The sequence below is a fragment of the Lutra lutra genome, chromosome 8 (assembly GCF_902655055.1).
Source record: "Lutra lutra chromosome 8, mLutLut1.2, whole genome shotgun sequence".
NCBI classification, from domain to species: Eukaryota; Metazoa; Chordata; class Mammalia; order Carnivora; family Mustelidae; genus Lutra; species Lutra lutra.
This window is the reverse complement of record NC_062285.1, coordinates 38154478-38181290: the sequence shown is the minus strand read 5'-3', so window position 1 is coordinate 38181290 and position 26813 is coordinate 38154478. Positions and strand designations below refer to the sequence as shown.

The 26813-nt window shown below is 51.4% G+C and overlaps 1 protein-coding gene across 8 annotated transcripts in view; it reads left to right on the top strand.

Moving 5' to 3' along the window:
* Positions 1-26813, top strand: part of B4GALNT3 (beta-1,4-N-acetyl-galactosaminyltransferase 3) — a 94066-nt gene that overhangs the window by 65015 nt on the left and 2238 nt on the right. Inside the window, exons 2-19 of one of the 8 annotated variants that reach the window (XR_007129507.1) lie at positions 2712-2815; positions 3889-3966; positions 11470-11565; positions 12048-12138; positions 12565-12665; positions 13168-13235; positions 14866-14944; positions 15286-15352; positions 17084-17227; positions 18070-18179; positions 19191-19291; positions 19549-19610; positions 20281-21067; positions 22917-23236; positions 23886-24039; positions 24296-24368; positions 24776-24929; positions 25510-26623. Coding sequence is in view for 6 of the 8 variants with exons in the window: in XM_047742278.1 (XP_047598234.1) it covers positions 2712-2815; positions 3889-3966; positions 11470-11565; positions 12048-12138; positions 12565-12665; positions 13168-13235; positions 14866-14944; positions 15286-15352; positions 17084-17227; positions 18070-18179; positions 19191-19291; positions 19549-19610; positions 20281-21067; positions 22917-23236; positions 23886-24039; positions 24296-24368; positions 24776-24929; positions 25510-25636 (2716 nt within the window). In the remaining 2 variants the exon portion in view is untranslated. The other 7 variants (XM_047742278.1, XM_047742281.1, XM_047742279.1 and 4 more) reach the window with 7 other exon arrangements.

The window sequence follows — 26813 nt, the reverse complement described above, 5'->3', positions numbered from 1 at the left end:
AGAGTGAGGGGGCCAGGAGATGGAAAATTACCAAGAGGAGACATTGGGGTGGGGGGGATTCTTGCTGAACTGGCTTAACAGGATTCTTGTCAGAGGTTGGCCGAGGACTTATATATCAAGGGTGGGAAGATGAGGAATTGATCACGTATCAGAGGTGGGGGAGATTCGTCTTAGAAAGACCTAATAGGATTCTTCCTCAGCACGGGGCTGGGCCAGCCAAGCACAGGGCCCAAGAACAAGGCTTACTCAGAAGGAGGGCTCAGAAGAGCCTGTCTATAATTTGGTCAAGGAGTCTTCATCATATAAATAAAATTAAAAAAAAAAAAAAAAAAGGGCAGGGCGCCTGGGTGGCTCAGTGTGTTAAGCCTCTGTTTTCAGCTCAAGTCATGATCCCAGGGTCCCGGGACTGAACCCCACATGAGCTCTCTGTTCAGCAGGTGGCCTGCTTCCTCCTTCCCCTCTTCTCTGCCAGCTTTTCTGTCTACTTGGGATCTCTCTCTCTCTCAAATAAAATAAAAAAAAAAAAAAAAAAAAGGAGAGTCTTCATCAATTCCCAGCAAATGCCAGTGATAGTTCATTGACCTCGGGCAAAGTCAAGGAAGAGATAACCTGATCATTCAGAGGCAGAAGCAAGGCAGAGCCTGCCCACCCCTCCCCACCGTGTGACTCACTCATTACCCAGCACCTGAGTTCCCCAACCACTAGCCAGCAGCTTCTTGGACTTGGGAAGGGCGGGGGCTCTTAAATAAGATGTGTCCGAGTTGGGATTAACAGATGAACAAACTGCTCTCTCCTGAGTTCATCCAGAAATGCAGGGTGTAGGTCTTTCTCTTCCTCCCTCCCATATCCTCACTTCACTTCACTGGTTCCAGAATCCTGCTTCCCCAGGACACCCCCCCCCCCCCCCCCCCCGCCGCCCTGAACTAGTCTGACCTGTCCCTGCCTGCTGGCTGGCCAGCCATGGAAACAGGAGAGACCTTGATGGCAGAGGGATAAACCTGCAAAAGTCCCCATAAACACAACACGAGCAGAGGTCTGCACAGACCTTAAACAGGTCTGTGCAGAAACCCAGAGAGGCACAGATCCCCAGCTGAGGCCTCTGCCCCTGGGACTCTTGAAAGTTTGTGCCAAAAAGTGCCCACAGGAAAAAAATGTAGGCGGAATGAGAAAACGCTGGCTTAAGAGACAGGGAGACTCTCTGTTCTGATCCTGGCTTCGAAAAAACTCCCTCTGTGACTTTAAAGTCTGTCTGCTCTTTCCCCATCTGCAAAGTGGAGGTAATCAGACCTGGGTTATCTCATAAGATTCACTCATTCATTTATTCACTTATCTATTTATGTAGCTATCTATTTATTTTACAGGGTGGGGGCACAAACGCACACAAGCACATGCAGGGGAGGAGCAGAAGGAGAGGGAGAGAGAGAAGCAGACTCAAGCAGACTGTGTGCTGAGCGTGGACCCCGATGCAGGGCTGGATCTCATGACCCTGAGATCATGACCTGAGCTGAAATCAAGAGTTGGACGCTTAACCAACTTAGCCACCTAGGCGCCCCTCTCACAAGAGCCTTATAAGGCTCAGAGGAGATAATTCCTGTGAGATGATAAGTAAGCATTAAAGGGCCCCACCAAACAGATCCGGAAGAAAAGCATCCCCCGATCTCCCCACCACAGTCCCCCTCCTGGAGTCAATTACATAAACACTCACACGAAATGGTGGTGTTCCCCTGCTTGAGGGCTCATGTTCATACACTGTGCTCTTTTCCTCTGGCTGGTTGGCTGTGTCTCGACTGGGTTCACATCAGGTTTCTCAACACTTCTGTTCTGGGCCAGCTCTTGGCTCCCAGTGGTCCGTGAGCATGAGTCTAACCTCTTCTGTGCAGTGCCCACCACACTGGGAGCATTTTGATGGAGCTGTTGGAGACAGAGTAGTAGCCCAATGGGGGATCTGGACACTTGGGTGCCAGTCTCAGCCTCATCACTTTGTTACATGAGCCCAAAGAAATCATTTGGCCGGCTGGGGTCCCATTTTGCTCATCTGAAATGAGGACCAGATGATCTTGAAAGCCTTTACTAGTTCCTGATAACTCTGTAATACGGGTTCATTGGCCAGCAGTGATTTGGTTTCACATGTTCAAAGTCTGACAGTCATGGCCAAGTGGTCCCCTTGACGCGTGGGGGGCTCTGACCCGCACAGTGCTTTGCTTCGTGACTCCTTCCCGGCACCCCAACAATGTCCCTTTCCCTGCCAGCAAGACAATCCTGCTGTCTCCCTGGGCTCGGAGGAAGGGGACGGAGCTGGAAAGGGAGCAAGCTTAGTTCAACGGTCTTCAATGACCATTTCCCCACAGCAGCTTTCAGGAGAAATCGGCCTCAAAAGGCAGTTGAAGAAGGGTCAGCCTGTAGTACTGGGCACCCTCCATGGACAAATGGATGGTGCTCCCATTTTCACCTGGCCTGGCTCCTTCTCTGATTATGGAAGACAGCAAATTTTAATGTGCTAGGAGCTCATTTCCTTTCCCTCTGGGCTACTGACCTTGGCCAAGTTGTAACTATCTTTTGACCCTATCCCAACTTCATGCCCACCGTCAGAAGAGGTGTGAGGAGTGGCAGAAGGGAAGGAGCTTACCTCTTTTATTCCCCCCCAAACCTTGCAGACCTGTGAGGTCTTCATGTTCTGTTGACCTTATTTCTCTGTTCGTTCCCTTCCGTAGGATATGGCAGTTGGAGAGAACTGGCCAAGGCTCTGGCCAGCAGGAACATTCCAGCTGTGGATCCAAATCTCCAGTTTTATCATCCCCCGAGGCTGGGCCACCAGGTATGTGGTGGGGCCAGCCCATTTTCCCTAATAGTGTATTAGCATGAGTCCTCTGCTGTCCATGACCTTATAGCCTTAAGGGCATTCCTCTACTTTTCTGTGGTAAGAGAGGTCAAGGAGAGAATTCCTGGAATTGTACTCCGACATCACAGGATCTCATTAGCTGGAGGGGTAGAGATGTCCATCCTGTCCTCCTCAAAGCCTTCCTCAAGCAGCTCAAGAGGCCCAGAATTGAACTGCTCCAGGCATGTGGCCTTCGTCTCCAATAGTAGCCGAGGGCTTAAGGTAGAACCACACATCCTGCCTCTTGCTGGCCTGAGGCCTAGACTGGTGCCTTAGTGATGATCCCAGATGCTCACTGCTAAGAGTCAGAGATGAGGAGATAGACATCGTATATAGTTGCAAATGGCTGGAGGACAGATTTGCGATGGAGCATTTTTTCTATAGTGTTTCAGTGGTCAGTGGTCCCTATGGAGGCAGGAGGATCTCTGGGTGGGAATTAGGGAAATTGTGGTCTAATTCAGTCTGGAACCCTAAGATTGAGCCTCTGAGCCTAGAACAGACGTGGATCTCCAAGGCTGGGCCAGAACCAGACTGAACCCATGAACCTACAAGGTGGGTAGGGAGGGGCTGGCATGTCCCCAGGGAGCTTCCACTTGTTAGACAAATGAGTGACAGACCTGGCCAGAGTCCTGGAGGGATGTAGAGGAAGACTGAGGCAAGTCCCTGTTCTCAGAAGACTGATCGAATTAGAAATTATTTAAAAACAAAAAACAAAAAACAAAAAAAACAAAACCACGAAAGAAAAGGAAGAAAAAAAATTTTTTTTCCATATGGGAAGACAGAAAATTCAGGAAAGTAAAAGAACCCTAGGAGAGTATGCATTGATGAAACTGTAAGGGGGTGTCTTTCCGAAGGATACAAGGTGAATAATAAATGGGAGTGTCCCTTATATTGATAAGTTTCCTGGAGGCAGGGTCTGTATCTCCCTGCCCTCTACCTCCCCACAGGCACTTTCAAAGGGCCCCCAATCCTAATGTTCCCACGAAATTCATTCTTCACTCTTCTGCCAGGACCAAGACTTGGAGCGAGGTGGGAGTGGTAACAGCAGCTACCTGAAGTGGAATAAGCCTGTCCCGTGGCTCTCAGAGGTAAGGGGTTCTCCACTGTTCCTGTTCTTAGAGACAGTCAAAATACAGTTTTCACAGGTAATTCCAGAGACCATAGACAATTTTGTTCTGGTGGTTATTATTAAAAATTCTCACCTGGGGCACCTGGGTGGCTACTCAGTTCAGTGTCTGACTCCTGATTTCCGCTCATGTCATGATCTCAGGGTCTCAGATCACCATCACCGAGGCTGGGCTCTGCACTGGAGTTGGAGCCTGCTTAAGATTTTCTCTCTCTCCCTCTGCCTGTCTTCTCCTCCGCATCCCCCACCACTTGCGGGCACTCGCTCACGCTCTCTCTCTACTCCCCCGCCCATGCCCCCTGAAAATTTTTTTTACCTAATTTGAAAAAATAAAAAGGGCTTCAGGCTCATTCAGTTTTCTTCCTTTAGAGGAGAGCATTTGCTCCAAGCCTGTTGTGTGCTGGTTTTAAAAATCTCATCCCTTATCAGTTTTATGACCTGTAAGGTAGTTGTCATTGTTCTCATTTTATTTTTATTTTTTTTTAAAGATTTTATTTATTTGTTAGAAAGAGAGAGAGAGAGGGAGCGAGCATGAGCACAGGCAGACAGAGTGGTAGGCAGAGGCAGAGGGAGAAGCAGGCTCCCCGCTGAGCAAGGAGCCCGATGTGGGACTCGATCCCAGGACGCTGGGATCATGACCTGAGCCGAAGGCAGCCGCTTAACCAACTGAGCCACCCAGGCGTCCCTATTGTTCTCATTTTATAAGTGAGAAAAAACAGGACTCAGGAAAGCTACGTGACTTTTACATCCACATCATTCTTAAAGATAGGCTTCCTGAACTGTCTTTCTTGGACTAGTAAGCCTCATAAGGCATTCCAGAAAGGAGTCTGTTGTCAAAGAAGGCTTCAACACCTTTATATTACATCCAGTTCTTAGAAATACACATTCACATAGGAAAGGTTCTGAGAAGTTCTGCAGTAAAGCTGTTTAACTTGGTTTAGCTCCCCAGGTACCAAAGCTATAGGTCTTCTGCCTTTTTATCCCATGAACTATCTCTTAATATTCTATGAAACTAGTGTTTTAAGGAACATACTCTAGGAAATGCTGCTTTAGAAAACTTTTATAGGAAGTGGTTTAACGTGTGAATAAGAGTTGCTATGATACCTTTCACTTATATAGGATCTGAAGGATTCTTTTTCTTTCAGTAAATAAACTGAGGGGTAGAGCGGTTAATTGACATCTCCAGATTACCTTGAATAAATGCTTATGCAGAGACTCCGTAAGTAGCATGGTGCTTTGCGGGTGAGAAGTTTATGGGCTTCATATTTTACATCCTGCCCATAAACCAATGCCTTTTAGTCCCAAAATCTGTGGACATGTATTACTTTTCTTGGCTGGGTGGTATTGGGCAGCCCAGTCTTTATCCTTACCTATCACAGGTTGAGCTCTTCAGCCTGTGTGATTTTATTTCCAATCTACCAGTTTGCTGTGGGGCAGGAGAAGAGGAGGCAGTATTGTGCCAAATGTGGTGTTAGGTTATCCATGCTGTGAAACTGCCCCTGTTTAAAGCCCCGAGAGAGGACAGATTACAACACTGGCACACCTGTACTAGGTGACGTCATCAGGTGATTATGCCCCACCCCACCTGGAGTGTTTTGAAAGAGGTTACCTTAAAGACCATTGGTCCAATGATGATCTAGCCTTGAATTCTTTGAGGATAGTTGGGATCATTTTCCTTTCTGTTTTTTTTTTTTTTAAGATTTTACTTATTTATTTTAGAGAGACAGCGAGGGCAGCGGGGAAGGGGCAGAGGAAGAGAATCCCAAACAGACTCCGTGCTGAGCAAGGCATAGGACCTGAACCCACAACCCCAAGACCATGACCTGAGCCAAAATTAAGAGTCCAGTGTTCAACTGACTGAGCCACCCAGGTGCCCCAGATCATTTTTCTTAATAGCCCAATTATTTCAAAAGATTATGACTGTATAACATTCTGCATTTATTAATCATTATTTTCCCCACTTTTTTTTGGCCAATCAAGGATGGAGATATATATGAAATTAAAACAGTGAACGAATAGTAAACAGTGATTAAAATAAGATTAACTTTCTTTTTTAGGATGAACTTTTTTTTTTTTTAAAGATTTTATTTATTTATTTGACAGAGAGAAATCACAAGTAGGCAGAGAGGCAGGCAGAGAGAGAGGAGGAAGCAGGCTCCCCGCTGAGCAGAAAGCCCGATTCGGGGCTCAAACCCAGGACCTGGGATCATGACCTGAGCCGAAGGCAGTGGCTTAACCCACTGAGCCACCCAGGCGCCCCTAGGATGAACTTTTTAAAGAAATAGTTGATTTTTAAATAAGTGTGTATGGCCTTTTGGTGATAAATGACTGATTTCTATTGACTTTTTTTTTTTTTTTATATTAAAAGTAGCTTTACCAGGGTACCAGGGTGGCTCCGTTGGTTAAGCATCTGCTTTCCGCTCAGGGCTCAGGTCACAATCCCAGGGTCCTGTTCAGTGCAAGGCCTGCTTCTCCTGATCCCTCTGCTCCTCCTCCAGCCCATGCTCTCTTGTGCTTTCTCTCAAATAAATAAAATCCTTTTTAAAAAAGTAGCTTTTGGGGCATCTGGGTGGTTCTGTCATTAATCATCTGCCTTCAGCTCAGGTTTTGATCCCAGGGTCCTGGGATTGAGCCCGGAATCAGGCTCGCCGGGAAGCCTGCTTCTCTCTCTCCTGCTTCCCTTGCTTGTGTTCTGCTCTCGCTCTGCTCTCTGTCAAATAAATAAATAAAATCTTTTAAAAAAAGCATACAGGGGGCGTCTGGGTGGCTCAGTGGGTTAAGCCTCTGCCTTCGGCTCAGGTCATGGTCTCAGGGTCCTGGGATCAAGCAAGCCCCGCATCGGGCTCTCTGCTCAGCGGGGAGCCTGCTTCCCACCCCCCCCCTCTGCCAGCCTCTCTGCCTACTTGTGATCTCTCTCTGTGTGAAGTAAATAAATAAAACCTTTAAAAAAAAGCTACATTCTTCTAAAAAAATTATTTAAAAAAGTAGCTTTTACCAAAAAAAAAAAAAAGTATCTTATGAAGTCCTCATTACAGACTTCATGGATCTTTAGGGAATCACTGATCCAATCATCTTATTTCCCCAAGAAAGAAAACAAGGCCCCTTGGAAAGGCTGAATAACGTCTGCCCCACAGAGCTGCATGGTGGTCCCTGCCCCCACCGCAGGAGCCTTTCCATTCCCTTTCCATCTCCTTACCTGTCTCCTGCCCTTTTGACAGACCGTTTCAGCAGGTTAATGATAAATGTCATTTATTGAATATCTAGCTGTCAAGGATCGTCAGGTGGTACTGTTATTCCCCTTTTGCAGGTGATGGCTCAGAGAGGGGTTAACTCGTTCACTTACCCCAGGTGGCCTCACTAGGACACAGCTGTGCTCTGAAGGTGAGCAAGGATAGAGGATAAGAAAGCTGACAGCCGTCTCTTTTTCTCCCTGACCCAGTCTTTAGCCAGGAGTGCAGGGTCTCTGAGGCCAGAAGTCACCTGGAAAGCTAAGCATTCTCTTTGCTGTGTCAGAGAGACTGCCAGAGTGGATGGCTGTGGTGCTGGGCTTCATGGGGTAACTGCCCTCAGAAACTTAATTCATGGCACCCCAAATCCTGACTCTAGTTCACAAACCCCACTGATGACTGCAGACCTCATTGCCAATTTATTATTTACGTTCATTGACCAAAACACTGTCTGATGCCCAGGGTGTTCCATCTGGAAAAACCAAAATAGTTATAAGAAAGAAATCTGGTGACTCCAAAATAAGATCGAAACAAGTCAGCGTTTCCCTGGGTCATGCCACGCTGGCTTTTACGAGCTAGGGTCTCTTGAGGAAAGGGCTGAGACCCAGAATCATCTTCTCAGGCTTACTTTTTTTTTTTTTTTGGTAACAGTTTTATTGGCATGTAAATTAAATACCATATAAGTCATCCATTGAAGGTGTGTAATTCAGTAGCTTTTACTAGATTCATTAGAGTTATGCATCCATGACCGTTAATTTAGAGCACTTTCATTACCACAGAAAGAAACTCCATACCCATTAGCCATCAGCCCTCACCACCCCATCCCACAAGCTTTACACAAGCAATAATCTACTTCCTTTTTTCTTTTTAAGGTATGCTCCTTTTTTTTTTGCCCTTTTTATTATTATTTTTAAGTAGGCTCCAGGCCAAACATGGGGCTTAAATTCATGACCCTGAGGTCAGGAATCACATGCCCTACCGACTGAGCCAGCCAGGGCACCCAGTAGTCTGCTTTCTGTCTCTCTAGGTTGCCTGTTTGGGACATTTTATATAAATGGACAATGTGACCATTTGTGTCTGGTTTCTTTCACTTAGCATGATGTTTTCCATGCTTGTCCATGCGGTTGCCTGTACCAACAATTCATTTCTTTTTCTGGCTGAGTACTATTCCATTGAATGGCCGTACCACATTTTATTTATCCATTCTCAAGTGTACTTTCTGTGATCAGCTCCTGCCTCTCCTGGGGGCAGAGGTGACTTGCTCCTGCCTTCATACCAGGTGTCTCCCAACTCCCTGGCATTACCCCCTGGCACAGGGGATACCAATTGTTAACACGTCTCTCTCCTTGGAGGACCACATCTCTTTTCATCTTTAACTGGTCCAAAGCAGACATTCGGTGCTTATCAAATAAATGAAGGAACATACGGTTCTGAGCTTAGCTTCCGCAAGCATGTGTTCGTTCAAATAATTAAGATGTTCTGGGAACACAGAGGAGGGAAGCTGTTAACTCTGGTGAGGAAGTCAGAGAAGGATGAGCCACGGTTTGGCAGGTAGGGGAGAAAGGAAGAGGCCCTCCCACTGGGAAGTAGTGTTTGTAAAGACTTGGAGAGGTGGAGCGTGACAAAGGCAAGGAGATGGGTGTGGGTGGCATGCAGGTGTGTGACAGGGAGTGGCAGGAGGTGAGGCTGGGAAGATAGGTCAGTCAAAAAGACCTCACATGCCAGGGTAAGGTTTTGTTCTGAAGCCTCTTGGGAGTCGTCTGAGGTTTGAAGCCGAAGAGTGACATGATCAGGTCTATGCTTTAGAAAGACAATCTTGTAGGCAGTGTGAAGAATCAGTGGAGGCAGAGAAGGTTCCTTCAAGTGAGGAGGCTCTGCTGCAGGTCTGGCAAGCCCAGTGAGGCCTGGCAGAGGCAGTGTGATGGGAATGGAATACAGTGGACATTCCCATCTGAGGACCCACCAGGCTGATGTTATCCTCCTGCATCCGTATTCCCATACACCCTCCCCACTTCCCTAGGGTTAATTGCTGTGTGTTTGGGGGGAGTCAGTTTACCTGTCTGGTCCTCAATAATCTCACCTCTAAAATGAGAGGGTTCCAACAAATATTTTCTCCACTACTTACAACTGAAAGTTCCAAATCCTTCACTGGCTGTGGACATACCCTGGTGACGGGAGCAACCAGTGTCCTTCCCTGGGTCTCAGCCCCAGCTGGAGCATGAAGGGAGTGGGCAAAGGGTGGTGCCAGTGAGCTAAGAGTTCCTCATCCCTGCCACGTACAAAATCTCCAAACCTTGGAGAGATGCAAATCCTGATGGGGGTTGCCAGTCTGGGCCTGGGGAGGAAGACAGTGTCCACTGGTCCTGCAGAGACCCCCACCTACAGCCTGAGAGTGGATGAAGCATGGTCTGAGGGCCGCCATGATGCCGAGTGAGGGCCTAGGTCTCGGAGGAGAGGGCTAGTCCTCTTCCTACACCCCCACATTCCCTGCCTTCCCTTCCCTGGAGCATCCCAGGCTACCCTTGCTATAGCAAGCAAGGCCCTGAGTGGGAGGTGGGAGGCAGCCAGACCAGCTTCTTCCTCCTTCCCCGGCCCAAACCCCCTGTGTCCTCTGGCCTTCTGGCTGAACACAACAGATTTCTCTGGTGGCATGCCCTCCTTCCGCAGTTTGCTGTGGATCTGAGCACACTGCCCTGAAAGTCTCCCAAGGAGGGGCTGAGAGGAGTACATTTGTAGGAGACAACTGAGTCTTGTAAACTGGACTTAAAGAATTTCCCCAGAAGTAGCACAATGTCCCCATTCTTTCCTTCCAAGAAGCCTCAGCCCGCCACCCACCCACCCAACCCACATTCTCTCTCCCACCCATCCCAGCCCCCAACTTTTATTCCCCGGTGTGATGACTGCTTCCCAAGGCCCCACATGCTCAGCTTTGACCAGGCTAGTGTGCCCAGGAAGTGCCAGGCTGCTGAAGGGACAGGGAGTGACAGGCTCTCCTGCTTCCTTTCTGGATCCAGCCGTGGGGTCCTGTTTCCTCTGAGGCTGCACCTCAGATCTTTGGCCTTGGTGTGTAAGACTTCTCCCCCCACCATCCGTTCCTCCAGATCTCTTGCTAAAGACCTTGTGCCACTTCCTTTTATCTGGGCTTCCAGTCTGGGTGTCCCTCCTCTGTTTTCCTCTGGACAGCTCAGATTTTGATATCTGATGGCCCACAGTGGGGAGGGAAGGGCAGGGCCTGTTTATGTATAGAGTAATTGAGGCCCCACCTCCCACAACCTGGAGATTAAGCTCTGGGGGAGCGGGAGGAGAAAATTGCTGAGATGGGGTAATCTGAAACTCTTTGTCAGTATAAATTGGGACAGGATCCCCGGGCTTCCCCTCCCCTCTCAAATTCCCAGCACTCCCACCCACTCACAGCGCTGGCTGTAAGGCCCTGTCTTGTGAAGGGGGCCCTCTACTGCTGGCCTCTAAGCTGGATCTCTGCCCCACCGATGACACAGCCAGGGAAGACAGTGCATACATCCTTTGCTACTGACCTTCCCAGGGCTGCCCAAGTCCCAGGCACCTGAGTAGTTAATGCCATGAGAGGCAGGAGCAGAGCGAGAGCAAGAGAGAGAGGCTTCCAGCTCCTAAGGGAGCAGTCGGAGGCAGTCTTGCCGGATGGGCCCCCCCAAGACCTCCTGCAGCGCTTTCCCAGCTGCTTCCCCACAAGGGAAGCCAGAAGCGTGAAGACTACTGGGTAGATAAGGTTTCACCAGCAGACAGCTGTGGAGCTTACTATTAGGCAGAAGGGGAGGGGAGGAGAGCAAGTCTTAGCTGAAACCCCAGCCGGGCCCTCCTTCCAGTTCTTTCTCTCATCTTTGCCTTTCTCTTAGGCTATTACTCCCCCTTGCCTGGAGAATCTACAGCAGCCCCCTTCCTGCGTGGAAAGAGCCAGGGCAGCGTGCGTGCGTGCGTGCGTGCGTGCACGCGTGCGCATGCGCACACACACACAAAGTATGGCCAGAAAAACACCCAGGCCTCAGGGCCTGGCAGTGGGGATGAGGTTGGAGAAAGGCTGTGGGTGTGAGGCTGGGATGGGACTGAAGTGGACCTTCCGTGGTGAGAGGAATGCCGGGGCTGGGGCTGCGGTGACCTGGGCGTCGCCTCTCCACCCGGCCTCCTCCAGCTGCGGGGCACCATGGGGCCGGCCCGGTTCCCGGGCGCCCACACTCACCTGCTTGCTTCTCTGCTCCGCACAGTTCCGGGGCCGCGCCAACCTGCATGTGTTTGAGGACTGGTGTGGCAGTTCCATTCAGCAGCTCAGGAGGAACCTCCACTTCCCACTGTACCCCCATGTGAGTGTTTTCTGGGCGCGCCTCTTTTCTGTCTCTCGCCCCACTCCTGTCTCTCATCTCCCTCAGTCTACTCTATTCTTCATCTGTCCTGGCTTCTTTCCTAGTTTATTTTCTTTCTTTTATATCTTAGGTCCTCTCTTCTTCTGCCTATGATTATTACTATTGCTCCCTTCCCAAGGATTCCTTTGAGTTCTCTGCCATCTTCTGCATCATTTCAGCTTTAGGCTCTCATTGTGGCTCATGATACAGGTTAGCCAGAATCACCACATACAGTCGGGCTGGTTGTACACTGTACAAGGTCACATGGACAAAGAAGCAAGTGGGAGTGGAAATCTTGCCTACACTCCACTCACCAAGTCATGCCCCAGTCCCTTCTGTCTCCCTCCCCTCCCCGGTCTTCTCACTAGCCCTGAGTGGACCATTTTCTTCAGTTTCTTCTTCCCTCTTCTGGGTAATGGTATCCCTCCCCTTTCTTGGCATAGATTCGCACCACCGTGAGGAAGCTGGCTGTGTCCCCAAAATGGACCAACTATGGCCTCCGCATCTTTGGCTACCTGCACCCCTTCACCGATGGTGAGGCCAGCCCCAAAGTCCCATCCTCCTGCTTCCTGCTCCAGGTTCTTTACGATACCCAGAGAACATAAGCCTGTAGCTAAGAAGTAAGTCCACACTAGGCTCCCTGGACCCTGTTGGTCCATCCCTGGGGAGAGGGGAAATTTTGTCATGGTGAGGTCTCATCCAGTGCCCCCACCAGCTCCCGCTTCACACCCTGATTTACAGAGTCTGGCACTAGCTTGTCTCTCCCTGTGAGTTTCCCCATCTTCGTGGTGTCTCCTAGGTTGAGGAAACCACCCCCCCCCCCCCACTTTACAGAGAGGGAAGTCACAGCACCAAGGCCCCTGAAGAGAACGTAATTGCTAAGACATAAAACAGGCCTTCAGCCCTGCATGCTAGTGCCCTTCTTTCTCTCATCTGCAAACTCTCTCCCCCACTGCCCAGGAAAGATCCAGTTTGCCATTGCTGCAGATGACAACGCTGAGTTCTGGCTCAGCCGGGACGACCAGGTGTCAGGCCTTCAGCTGCTGGCCAGTGTGGGCAAGGTAGGGTCCTCCGCCCAGCCCGGGAGCTAGGACATGGAAGAGGCACCTGCCCACATCAGGAAACCCTCATTACCCTTAGTCACTCTGGTGTGACAGCCAGGGAAAGGTGTAAAAAAGAAGCATCCTCCCTCTCAACATGCCCTATTTTACAAAACGATAGAGTGTAAACTGGGGAGGAGTGAGGGGTTAGTCTGGGGCCACAGAAAGACCTCAGGAAGATTCATCTCTGGGCGGGAACTGGGCCACATCCTCTTTTTGGGTTCCAGTGTCCTTAGCATGGTCCCAAGTATGCATGCTATGGGGCCTGAGTAGGAAAGGCACAAGTGCTTCTTGCCCTGGTCACCTGTCACTCCCCTCACCTCTCCTGTTTTCTCTCTCATCTCGCTCTTCTTTGCTCCCACATGTCTCCTCCCCATTCCTTCCTGTCTCTGCACCCACCTCCCTTCCTTCATATTTGTCCATGTTCCTCCTTCCGACTCTTCTCACTCTCCCGCACCTCTAGACTGGAAAAGAGTGGACCGCCCCTGGAGAGTTTGGGAAATTTCGGAGCCAAATTTCTAAGCCAGTGAGGTGAGTTGGGAGTCTCGTGATGTTCTTGTGAGCAACAGAAAAAACCCAACGTACCTCAAGTGCTGAGGCCAAATTAGAGTCAGGGAAGCCAGTCGTACCCTCCCTGCTCTCCAGCCTTCCTTATCCCAGAGGTGCAGTGTGCCTGGGCACCCCGTGCATTCTGATAAATGAAGTCTTTGACTTAGAAACCATCTGGCTCATCCTTCCCCATTTTACAGATGGGAAAACTGAGACTCAGAGAGGGTGTGACTGGGTGAAGGTCACATAGCTATTTAGTGACACTCAGGACCAGAAAACAAAATAGGTCTCTTCTAGCCTTGCCCTTCCCATTTGCTCCATCTCTGGAGATGTCCACAGGGGTACAGCCTGTACACTGGCTCTCTGCCTGTGCTGCAGAAAGGTCCTCACCGCTGTGATCCCTTGGGACACTGGAGGGAGACCAGACCTTTCCCAGCCTGTAGTGGCTGGAAATGCTTTAACGTGCCGGAGGGGGAACTTAGCCTGACTTCAGAGTGCCATCTAGTGGCCGGCATACACAGGCAAGAACATGCGTCGGCTTGATGGTGGTAGCCTTGATGTCAGTAAGGGTAAGACAGTGTAGCTTGTGAAGAGCGCTTGCCGTGAGCCAGTCTCTGTGGTGAGCACTTTACAGGTAACTCCACTTGGCAGCTGACGCTGTGGACACAGACATCCAAATCCCAGCTCCACCACCTGCTACCCCAGTGATTTGGGGGCAAATTACCCAAGATTTCTGTACCTCAGTGTTCTCATCTATGAACAAGAATTAAGTGAGTTGGTATGCGTAAGGCACTTAGAACAGTGCCTGGCACATAGTAACAACTCTGTAAGCATTATTATTACGGATGGCCGGACTTGTAATAGTTCAGCTTACGGTGTTTCAACTTGACAGTGGTGCAGAAGTGATGCGCAGTCAGTGGAAACTGTACTTCAGATTTTGAATTTGGAGCTTTTTTCAGGCCCGTGGTAAGGGATACAGTAGTCTCTTGGGATGCCGGGCAGTGGCCGTGAGCCTCCCTTCCCAGTCAGCTATGTGACTGATCGAGCACGGGGTCCACAACCGATATACTTACAGCCACCATGCTGTTTTTCCATTTTCATTCAGTAACTGACATGGGGTATTCAGCGCTTCATTATAATTAGGATTTGCGTCAGATGGTCTTGCCCAGCTGCAGGCTAATGCCAAGTGTTCTGAGCACGTTCAAGGTGGGCCACGCTAAGCGATCATGTTCGGGAGGTGTATTAAATGCATCTCGACTAACAATATCCTCAGTTTACGATGAGTCTATCAGAACATAGGCCCATCCTAAGTTGAGGAAGATCTGTATATCCTTTGATTGTCCTGATTTCTCTGTGAAGTGTATACTGTTATTACCGCCACCTTACAGAAGAGAAAACTAAGGTCACGCTGTGAGTAAGAAGTAGCGTGGGGACTCCAGGCCAGCATTAAAGCCAAAGCTCCTGGAATGCCGGGAGCAGAGAGAAAAGGTCAAGGGGACCTGGGGGTGGCAGGAGCAAGGTGGGAGCTGGCGTGGCCTGGCAGAAGAGTGGGTTACTGGGGTGACCGCAGGACCCAAGAAGATAGCCTTCTGGGTCTGCTCTCTCTTGCCAGCCTGGCGGCCTCCCAGAGATACTACTTTGAGGTTCTGCACAAACAGAACGACAAGGGCACAGATCATGTGGAAGTTGCGGTGAGAGCTCCATCTTTCCTGCCCCCCAGCTCAGCTCAGAACCACTCCTCACTCCTTGTCCCTTGAACCCTTTTCTAAATCCAGCTCTTTCCGGGACACCTGGGTGGCTCAGTGGGTTAAGCCTCTGCCTTCGGCTCAGGTCATGATCTCAGAGTCCTGGGATCGAGCCCCGCATCGGGCTCTCTGCTCAGCGGGGAGCCTGCTTCTCCCCCCGCCCCGCCTGCCTCTCTGCCTACTTGTGATCTCTCTCTGTCAAATAAATGAGTAAAATATAAATAAATAAATAAATAAATCCAACTCTCTCCAACCCGCATCCACCCTCTCTCCTCTCACTCTTCCAGTGGCGACGGAATGACCCTGGAGCCAAGTTCACCATTATTGACTCCCCTTCTCTCTCCCTCTTCACAAGTGAGTAGGCTCTGCCCCCCCTGGAGACAGAGGTGAGCAGGTGCCAGCAGGCGGGGCTCAGTCTGGGGGGGTATTTGGTCAAGGGAGGGGTGGAGGCTAAAGCTCAAGGTGCTTGAAACGTAGGTGGAAAGGGGCTCCAGAACAAGGAACAGAACTTAAAGGGACCCTAAGTCAGAGATCCTTAACCCTCAAGGGTTAGTGACCACTTTGGAAGCTCGCTGAGACCTCACCCCCGAAAAAATGCACTTGTCCATGCACACACAATATTTTGTGTACAATTTCAGGGGCCTCCAGAGACCATGAGGCTCATTCCAGATGAAAAACCTCTAAATGAGGCCAGTTTTCTGTTTCACAGTTGAGGGTCCCATGGTTCTTTGCAAAGCCATGACCAGCCATGAAGAAACTTTCTACCTGCTTCAGATCTGCAGTAAATGAACTCTTCAGTTGTACTATGTCTTGCTTATGACTTCCTATGCATTTGCAGGCCCCACTGAGAAATCACCAGGCAGGTTGGGCCACTTGGGCCCAGGTATAGGAAGAGCAGGCAGGGCCCTAACCCCAAGGGAGGAAGGGAAAGCCAAGGAATGCTGGGAGGAGACTGGGAAGGCAGTGGGAAGTGTGTGAGAGTCAAGAAGGCCAGGAAAATATGGGTTCACTGGACAGGGGCGGTGTGGCGTGGGCCACACAGGTGGGAGGAGGTTGATGGTGAACAAAGCTAGAGGCCACAAGGTCAAGGCAGAAGGGGCAGATCGTGAGCTGCTGAGTTGGTACAAGAGGAAGAAGGCAGAGCTGGAGTCCGCAGATGCAATGTGAAATGAGAAGAAAGAGGCCCATAGTAAAATTCAGGGAAGAAACCAGTAAGATGAGCCAGAGGTAACCGGCCCAGGGTATAGAGGAAGAGCTCTACCTGGGGCTGAAGACATGAATCCAGATGGCAGGGAGCAGCCAGTGCCCGGGGTGGTTAGGAGACAGAGGAGCCTGCCCCACTTGGAGGGGAGAAAACTGGTCAGGGGCATAGGGGTGAGTGGCGGGGGGGGGGGGTTCCAGTGGGGGGCATTGAGGAGGAACAGGGCTGCAGAGAATGCGAGGGAGTGCCCTACAGTGGTCCACCTTGCTGGCTCGTCTGTCTGAGACGTGGCATAACCTGGAGGCTGAGATTCCAAGATTCTCAGAGAGTCTTGATTCTGAGAGTCCAGATTCAGCTTTGCCCCCAACCAGTTTTATGATCTTTGACAAGTAACTTAGATTCTTGTTGCCAAAATTCCTATCCTGTAAAGTAGGAAAACTAATAAGTACCTAAGGCGTATGGTGCTTATGGAGGTGAAATGACTTGATATTTATAAGATGCTTAGAACAGTGCCTGGCTGGTTATTTGGTAATTTCTCTTTACATGTTTGTGAGACAAATGAAGCAGACTTACAAGGACAGATTTCCGGCAGAGAGCAGTAACACTTTTGAGGAAGTGGTGTCTTTTCCCAATTTACACAAAGTTCTGGTGTGTGGTAGCCATGGGGCTGGTAGAGTGGGTCTAGGGGAGATCAGTAGCCAAACCCCCAAGTTGTGAGGGGGCAGGGCTAGAGGGGAGAGGGATCACACACACCTCATACTGTCCCTGGAGTGGGTGCGGGGCGGGGGTGGATACAGAAGCCTGGGCTCTGGCGGGCAGCGGTCTGGGTTCTGGGTTTATTCCAGGACTCATAGCTGCCTCTCTTCTTTCCTCCCTGAGCCCAGATGAGACAGTCCTAAGGATGGATGATGTGGGCCATATCCCTCAGACAGCAGCCAGCCACACAGGTTCCCGAGACTCTCTTCCCAGAGAGGAGCTGCCCCTTGCAGACATGCTGCGGCCTGACCCTCGGGACACCCTCTATCGAGGTAAGACCTTGACCACACACTTCTCACCAGGTCTGGGGACCACACACTCAGGCCCATGGGTATTAGCAGAGGAGACTCTGCAGATTTGTCACTTCTACCACGGTATCCCAAAGTCAGAGAATCTTCATTTTCCCTTAGGAGTGTAAAATATAATATGCATAAAGAAAAGTACAAAAATATATATGCACAATTTTACAGTTACACAAATCATTACACATTAAACATTACGTAACCACCTCCCAGGATAGGAAGTAGAACTAGAGCCCAGAAATCCCCTGCGTGTCCCTTCACAATCACATATATCATAGTTTCCTAGTGGATCCCAACTCTTCTAATCCAATGAGAGAAGTATGTTCCCACCAAGGTGTTGGAGTCATAAATTCTTGGGAGCATTTACATTTTAAAAGCTGAGGAAACCTACCCAGCCCCCCTGCAGCCCTCACAACAACTGGGAGGAAGTTCAGTTATTGGCCCTGCGCTAGGATGAGACTCAGTGGCCTCTTGGATGTTTCTGAACCTTTCCTGAGGCTAGCCCTGTACAGCAGTCCCATGCCATGAACGAGGGACTGCATCCGAATCCTTGGCCTCCAAGGCTCCTTGAACGCACCTGGCCCAGAAGAGTGGTGCCCGCCTTAGTTTGGCAATCTCAGCTGATGAACTTGGACTCTGTTCATGGCTGTCCATGGCTGCCATGAGTGAATTACAAAAAAGTGCCTGTTCAGAGCAGAGGCCTGCAGCCCCTGCCCCCCTACTCCCCTGCAGCCGAGAGGCTTTGTGCCTTGAAGCCAACCTGTTCCAGATTCCTGTCCCTACCCTCATCCCTCTTCCATTACTGTCCTCAGTGCCTCTGATCCCCAAGACTCATCTCCGCCACGTCCTGCCCGATTGTCCCTACAAACCCAGCTACCTGGTGGATGGGCTCCCCCTGCAGCGCTACCAGGGACTCCGCTTTGTAAGTCTTGAGGCTGGGCAGTGGGGGCAGAGTCAAGAGGGCTTACAGCCTGGGGCTAAGAAAGAGAGGTGCTGGCCCTGACTCTTCCTCCTCCCCAGGCCACATAGCAGCAGACAGGATGGCCTCACAGGTCCATGGACTGGGTGAACTTGCATTCCAAGTTGTCCATGGCCCAGTGGACCTCCCTATAAACTGCGAGAATGAATGCTTGGCCTTAGGAAGGCCTCCAGCTCCAGCTCTGCCCCGGTGATGAGGATGATGGGAGGTGGGTCGGCCTGAGGCTTCCTGTGCTCTCCGCTGCTTGAGCCACACAACCCCGTCCTACCTGTGTCTGTCCTACTGGGTGATCAGCCAGCAGTTCTTAAACTCATAGATGAGGCACTGGGGGAGGTGAACTATGGAGCGAGGCTTAGTTCTAGAGAACCTGTAGCCCAGGTGGAAACTGCAGAGGCAGAAGGCACACTATACATTCAGATCTAGAAATGATTTGGGTGCTCGAGGCTGGAAGAGGTGACCAGGACTCATCCTCTGGGTCAGAGCCCCTGGTGGGCTCTAACTGGGAATTTGGTTGGTGGCCTTGCCTGAAGCTGTAAGGAGGGCAGGAAGCAGTGGAGTGGGTAACAGAAGGAGGTTGTTCCAGGGCCGTGGGAAGTTGCGGTAAAAGTCTGGAGGCAGCAGGAGAGGGTGAGATGGCAGAAGGAGGAGAGAATGGTACTGGCTGTGACTGGGCAGAAGGAGCTAGGATGGGAGGTGAGGGGCGCGTGCACTGGGAAACTTGAGTCGGGTTGCGTTTGGTCCAGAGAGCCCAGGAGAGGAGCCCTGAAGAGTAGAACGGAATCCTGGTCTGTGGAACAAATGTTTTCTTCTGGAGCTCAAAGCAGCCCTTTTCCCTCACCAGGGTTAGGGCCCTCAGAGCCCTTTGTGGTCCTGGTGAGGCTCAGGCTTAACCCTGGTGGCTGATTTCTTTCTGAGACCTCACCCTCTCATTCCTGCTGCCTTCTCTGCCTCCAGGTGCATCTGTCCTTCGTTTACCCCAATGACTATACCCGTCTGAGCCACATGGAGACCCATAATAAATGCTTCTACCAGGAAAACTCGTACTACCAGGATAGGTGAGCAAGAGGATGGCCTTACAGAGGGGCTCTCCAGGAGCCGGGAGAGCTGCCTGGACTAGAGGGGCCACAAATGCCCTTCTAGCCTGAGGAGTCTTGGCCCTTCCCAGGCATGCCACACGCTCACAGACGCACACACACTCTTGCCCTGCAGTGTGGGACATGACTCCATGCTTCTGTTGGCCTCCCTGCAGAGCCTCACATGGCAGCCTGCGGGGCGCTGGGTGCCAGTCTGCCTCTCCCTTCCTCTTCTGCAGGTTCAGCTTTCAGGAGTACATCAAGATTGACCAGCCAGAGAAGCAGGGGCCAGAGCAGCCAGGTACGGTGTGACAGCTGAGGTTTCCAGGTCAGGCGGGGAGGGATGAGCATGGTCTGTTTCTAGAGGGAGTTCAGACCAGGCCAGCCCTGCCCCTGACAAGCTTAAAATCTGACCCACATAGCCCCTCCCCTACACCCAAAGGAGTAAAGAGTGGCACTCCTTCCTTCTCCATCCCACGCACATGTGGAAAGTGATACTGTTTTTAACAGTGTGCTGCGGTCAGCTGGAGGAGAATTAGAGCCCCAGAGGAGATTACTTGGAGTGCTGGAGGGATTGCTCTCGCCGGCATGTCACTGGGGAAGTTCTGCTGTAGAGAAACACTGCCATCCTGTGACCTTCCTTCTGGAGGGATTAGGGCATGTCGGGGGCCATTTGTTGGGTCCCGTGTGCCAGGCACCTGCTAGGCACTTTGGGTATTTTATATCACTCCATCTTCACAGCAGCCCTGTGGAAGATGCATGATTATTCCCTTTATGCAGAGGAGGAAACTGGGATTGGTTGAGGTGGGTAACTTGCCCAAGGTCCCACAGTAAGCCTGTGGCAGAGCCCAGGTGCAGTCCCCATCTGACACTCGGCGTCTCATTCATAGCCTCAACCGCTGTCTTGTGGATCTTGTTTGGGAAAGGCTAGAAACTCTGATGTGAGCAATGGTTGTTGTTATTAACAACAGGCTTTGAGGAAAGCCTTCTAGAAGAATCCCAGTATGGAGAAGCGCCAGAAGAGACCCTTGCCTCCAACGTTCAGGATGCCAGGATGCCAGAGGGAAGACAAGTGCCTACCTTTCCCCCTGGGCAGGATGTCACTGACTACCACCTCCGGAAACTCCTGGCTCAGCCCCGGGAGGGTCTGGTGGCACCCTTTTCCAAGCAGAACTCCACAGCTCCCTTCCCTGCAAGGACTAGCGATGTCCTAGTCCAGCAACCAGAGAAGAGGGAGCGAAGACCCAGCCCTGAGCCCAGCCAGGATCCATCTTACTCTCAGAAGTGGCCCCCGGGGCATCTGGCAGGGAAACTGCCTCCTGTCAAGGGGCCCAGGCCCACTGGGGACAGTCCCAGGAAAACTCTAGGGCAGTCCCAGTGGCTGAATCAAGTTGAGACATACATCGCAGAGCAGAGAAGGGGAGACAGGATGGAGCCCCTAGCCCCTAGGAGGGGTTGGCATGGCAAGGAAGACGTCGTGATTGCTGCAGGCCAGGAAGGACAGGTGGAGGGAGAAGAAGAGGGGGAAGAAGAGGAAGAGGAAGAGGATATGAGTGAGGTGTTCGAATACATGCCCGTGTTTGACCCAGTGGTAAACTGGGACCAGACCTTCAGTGCTCGGAACCTTGACTTCCAAGCCCTGCGGACCGACTGGATCGATCTGAACTGTAACACATCTGGCAACCTGCTGCTTCCGGAGCAGGAGGCTCTCGAGGTCATACGGGTCTTCCTGAAGAAGCTCAACCAGAGGAGCCGGGGGTAAGGTAAAGGGCTTTTCTGGGACCGGGGCTGGGGCACGGCAGCCAGCTAGCCTGGGGGGCAGGAACCTGGGGGTGGCCGCCCGTTTCCCGGCTACAGGCTCCCTAGATGATCACACACCTGGGACCCCCTGTTCCTGAGAATGAGCTCTACCTGTCAGCTCTTTGTCCAGCTTCGGCAAGGTTCTGACATCCCTTGGTACCTGGCCTAGGACATGTATTGAGCACTGGGAAGATGGGGTCCCCTTTCTCAGGGAAGGAGCTAGTAGCAAAGTGATACAACAGACAAAACTGAGTCTAAGAGAATAAGACCCTAGGTGTGGGCCAGAAGGGAGTGCGAGAGTGGAAAGCAGGGCCTGACTTCCTTGTTTTTGCATTCATTCGCTTAACCAATCAACATTCTTGTAATTGAGACACAATTCACGTAACATTTAATGCCCCATATTGGAGTGTACGGTTTTAGAGTGTACAATTTGGTGGTTTTTAGGCCTATTTATAATATTGTACAGTCGTCGCCACTATCTGATTCCAGATGTTTTCATCACTTTTCAAAAGGACTCCTGCACGTGTTAGCATTACTTCCATTTCTCCCTTCTCTCGGTCCCTACCAACCACTACCTGACTTTCTCCCGCTATAGATTGACCTGTAAAAATCATTTCATGCAAATGGAGTTAAATTTCAGGTAAATGGAATATGTGACCTTTTGTCTCTAGCTTCTTTCACTTAGCAAAACTTTTCAAGGCTTCTGCAGGTTGCAGAAGGTATGGAGAGCTTTGTTCCTCGGCACTGCTGCGTAATATTCCGCATATTGTTGGTTGACATCTGGGTTGCTTCCACTTTGGGGCCGTTATGAACACAATGCTGCTCTGAACAGTTGTGTATAATTTTTTCGCACGAACAGGTTTTTAGTTCTCTTGGGGGTATACCTAGGAGTAGAATTGCTGAGTCATATGGTAACTCTGTGTTTAACATTTTGAGAAACTGCCGATCTCTTTTCCAAATCAGCTGCATGGTTCTACGTTCCCAACAGCTGTGTCAGTTTCTCGTGTCAGTGCTTATTGTTTTCCTTTCTTGAAAATAGCCATCCTGATGGGTGCGAAATGGTATCACATGGCGGTTTTGATTTGCATTTCCCTAGTGATTAATGATACTGAGCTAACCAGTCAGTAGTTTTCTGATAACCCATTGTATGTTATGGACTGTGAGTGAGCAGAGTAGTTTATTAATGAGGGCCAGTTTCTGAAGGAAACACATTCACCTTATATATTTAGGATCTTAGAGCTATAACAGACTTTAGAGATCGTCCCAGGTCAATGGGTGCATTTTTTTTTTTTTTAATTTGGCAGAGATCACAAGCAGACAGAGAGGCAGGCAGAGAGAGGGAGGGGGAAGCAGCCTCCTGGCTGAGCAGAGAGCCCAATGAGGGGTTCAATCCCAGGACCCTGAGATCACAACCTGAGCTGAAGGCAGAGGCTTTAACCCACTGAGCCACCCAGGTGCCCCAATGGGTGTGTTTTTAAAGATGGAGGCAGTGAACACTAGCGATTAAACATCTGGTGGAAGCACCTTAATTAATTAATTATTTTCTATTATTTTTTTTATTTACTTATTTATTATTTTTTTTAAACTAAACTCTGTACCCAACGTGGGTCTTGAACTCACAACCCTGAAATCAAAAGTCACGTGCTCTACTGACTGAGCCAGCCAGGTGCCCCTGCATCTTAGCTAATGACAACACTCTGACAAAAAACAGGGTCCCTTGACATCTGACCTCACAGGCTTCTACCTACCATGTTACCCCCGACAGTGGGGAAGGAGTTACTCAAGCTGCCCACCCTTTCTGCCACAGAAAGTACCAGCTGCAGCGCATCGTGAATGTGGAGAAGCGCCAGGACCAGCTACGTGGGGGTCGCTACCTCCTGGAGCTTGAGCTGCTGGAACAAGGCCAGCGCCCAGTGCGGCTCTCCGAGTATGTGTCTACACGAGGCTGGCAGGGCATCGATCCAGCTGGTGGGGAAGAGGTCGAGGCCCGGAACCTGCAGGGCCTGGTTTGGGGCTCAAACAACCGCCGGAGACATGTCTTGAATGTCCGGGCCCCGGAGCCCAAACTGTGTTGGCCCCAGGGCTTCTCCTGGAATCACCGAGCCGTGGTCCACTTCGTTGTGCCTGGTGAGCCTCAAGCTGAGCCCGGCCATTACCAGCAGAGAGGGGATCCTAAAAGTCACCGTGAGCACCCAGGTCTCTGCTCACTGGTGTGATCTCACGAGAACCCGTGGGAGAGGCCACTTGATAGTCGAGGACCTGTGGTCACATGGCTGAGTGTTGTGGTTGGCAAAGATGCCGGCCAGTAGGCCAGGTGCTCCCTGTTGCTCCAGATTTCAGGGTGGGGTGCGATCATGGCCATGTCTTTGTACCGGGGCTTGCAGCTGCTCTGGGAACAAGACATAGAGTGGCTTAGCTGGTGTCTATAGTGGGAAAGGGGAGCAGGGAAGAGAAAGGAGAGCAAGGGTGTTACTAGGATGGGCAGATGACGGGGTTTGAGTGTGAGAGCACCGTCAGGTCACTACGAGAGAGCTGAGGACGAGCCCCTGTCCCAGGCCTTCCCATGGGACCCTGCCTGGAGGCTCTATGGGAGGCAGGGTGCAGAGGCCCCGTTCACAGGTCAGCTCCCCTCTGCCTCCGCCCCCACCTCCCTGCTCCATTGCCGATGGGTCTGTAGTGCGGAGGTCCTCTGGGGCCCTGACTCGTGCAGGAGCTGGCAGTGGGGCTGCCGTTCTCGGTGTTACCGCTTCTTTCTCCCTTTCGCCCACTGTGGTAGTGAAGAACCAGGCGCGCTGGGTGCAGCAGTTCATCAGAGACATGGAAAAGCTGTTCCAGGCCACCGGCGACCCACACTTCAATATCATCATCACTGACTACAGCAGTGAGGACATGGACGTCGAGATGGCCCTAAAGAGGTCCAAGCTGCGGAGGTGAGGGGGCTCCCCGGCTGGAGCCCAGCCTGAACCACCTGCTCTCTAGAGTCCCAGGACTGCTGGGTGCTGGGCAGAGCCTGAAGTCCCAGCTGGCTTTCCTGAGTCCCAGTGTCTGGCTTTCTCCAGACAACTCACCTGCGTATGATCCCACCCTAGGAGCCGCATCACCTTCCTCTGGGTCCGCCGGTGTCCTCCGGGGACCACTGCTGCTGAGCCTCATACTCCACCCCTCTTTCCTCTCCTCTCCCTTCAGCTACCAGTATATGAAGCTGAGTGGAAACTTCGAGCGCTCGGCTGGGCTTCAGGCTGGCATAGATCTGGTGAAGGTAATATCCTGGGAGGGGCCTGGGAGACAATGTTGTAGACCGGTTAAGAGATGGAGACATCTGGGATGTGTGAGGCAGTCAGCCCCTCAGGGAGGAAGGAATGAGGACACGGGAGGTCCTCTCTGTTCTGCTGCAGGGCGGGTGCTGGGTGAGACTGAGCAAATGACAGTGGACCATTTGTCCGGAGGCCTTGCGGTCCAGAAAGGATGAAGGAGAGGTGTCAGAATTCATTCTCTGACTCTGAGAACTGTGTACTTGGTGCCCAGTACTGTGGAAGTCTGCCCAACAGTTTGGTGGAAGTTTGTCCAGCATTTGAATGGGAAGGAGCCTGAGGATTGTCCTTGGGAGTGGCCTGACCCCCAGCCCCAGTCTGTGGGGTCTGCTGAGCCTCCCCCATCTGTCCTCAGGACCCGCACAGCATCATCTTCCTCTGTGACCTCCACATCCACTTCCCAGCCGGAGTCATCGATACCATCCGGAAGCACTGTGTGGAGGGCAAGATGGCCTTCGCCCCCATGGTGATGAGGCTGCATTGCGGGGCCACCCCGCAGTGGCCTGAGGGTGAGCCCTGCCTTGGGCTAGGGTGGGTAGGTGAGCCCTCGCTGGCCTTGGTTCTTTATCCCAGAGCTAGAAACATCCATATCTACCATGGCGGTCTCCCTCCTGCTCCTCCTGCCCACTGGACAGCCCACCGGAGAGGTGCCTGAGGGCTGTGCTCATCCGCAGCAGCAGCAGTGATGAACATTTCCTCCCCATCTTCCCTTCTTTCAGTCATCAGATACCTACTCTGTGCCAGATTCTGTGCCCTCTGCAGATAGAGACATGGGAAGACAGGCTGCCTGCTTCTGGGAGGAAAACAGACAAGGAAAGCATGTTTGGCTGTGTCTTCAGTGGCTGCCGTTGCGAGATCCTGTTTTAGGGCCTGTAGTCAACCCCCTGTTTTAGGGCTGTAGGACCGCAGCTTCTGTCGGAACCTGAATCTGAGGGCGGGCAGGGACTTGTTCGCATGAGATAGTTTTCAGCGTCAGGCACCTACGTCCCCTGTCTTTCAGAGAAGGCTCTGGGGATGCAGCCCAGCAGCCTTCCTTGCTTCCTCCTGGCCCCTGGCTCATCTCACGGAGGGCTTCTTGTCTGGCCACAGGTTACTGGGAGGTGAATGGGTTTGGACTGCTCGGCATCTACAAGTCAGACCTGGACAGAATTGGCGGCATGAACACCAAGGAATTCCGAGACCGCTGGGGCGGGGAAGACTGGGAGCTGCTTGACCGGTGACTGGGGGAGGAGGGTGTCTGAAAGGGACTGCAGGGAGAGAACAGGGCTAGATCAGCTGAGGCTGCGGCCATGGGGCACCAGATTCCTGATCTCTGGGCTCAGAGGAAGCCCTGCCCCTCGCCAGGGGTCCTATTACTCACATAGCCAAGACTCAGTTTCTGTGTCTATTAGAAGGGGGATGATACTGCCTCCACCTGTGTCACAAGGTTGGAGTGGAGATTAGAGTGCATGGTGAGCTGTCAGGGTAAAGTAGAAGCTCACGAGCTGTGTGCATGTAAATGCTGATGCTCTCAGCCCGGGTGTTCTCCAGATCAGAGCCTTCCTCCTCTGCACCACTGCCCGGCAGGGAAGCTGACAGGAGAGACAGATGAAGGGTCAGAAAGACTTGGGGCCAGCATAAGAGACATTAAGGCCATTAAAGGGCAGGATAATCCAGATAGGTCCTGGGGCCTTGGAAGCCTGGGAGAAGGGAGTTTCAGGGAGCAAGAAATAGTCCCAGGGAAGAAGAAAGGAGAACACGGACAGGCCACAGACTTGGGAAACAGCGGCAGGGTTGAGGCAGGCACGGTGGGCCAGGACCCTACTGTAGGGTGGTGAGGGAGCGGAAGCTGTGTTAGTAGGAGAGTCCTCTTTCAAGAAATTTGCTTTTTAAAAAAAATTTGCTGCCACGAGGGGTGCCTGGCTGGCTCAGTAGAGAGAGCACGCAGCTCTTGATCTCGGGGTCGTGAGTTCAAGCCCCACATTGGGGGTAGAGGTTTTTTAATAAATAAAAGTTACAGAAGAAGGAAAGAAATTTGTTGCCAAGAGAAGGGGAGGGAAAGAGGATGATACCTTGAGATTTGGATTGAAGGGAAGAGGCGGAGGAGAGAAAGGGAGGGAGACATCAAAGGAAGAAAGGACCAGGGTTGGCTGTGTATCACTCTCTCTCTAAAGGAGGAAAAGACTGGCAGACTGAGACTCTGAAAGATGACATGCTTTACAAGGTATGGGGCTGGGATTCAGACCCAGGCTGGCTGGCTCCCAACTGCAGCCTCCTCCCATGCCCTGTGGGGGGGAAACAGAGGAAGACAGGGACCGGGGGTGACGCACAGGAGGTGGGGTCCTCAGGGGCCTGGGCCTCTCCCCACTTGCCTCTTTTGCTTCTGTTGCTCACCCCATCCCTCCCCCATTCAG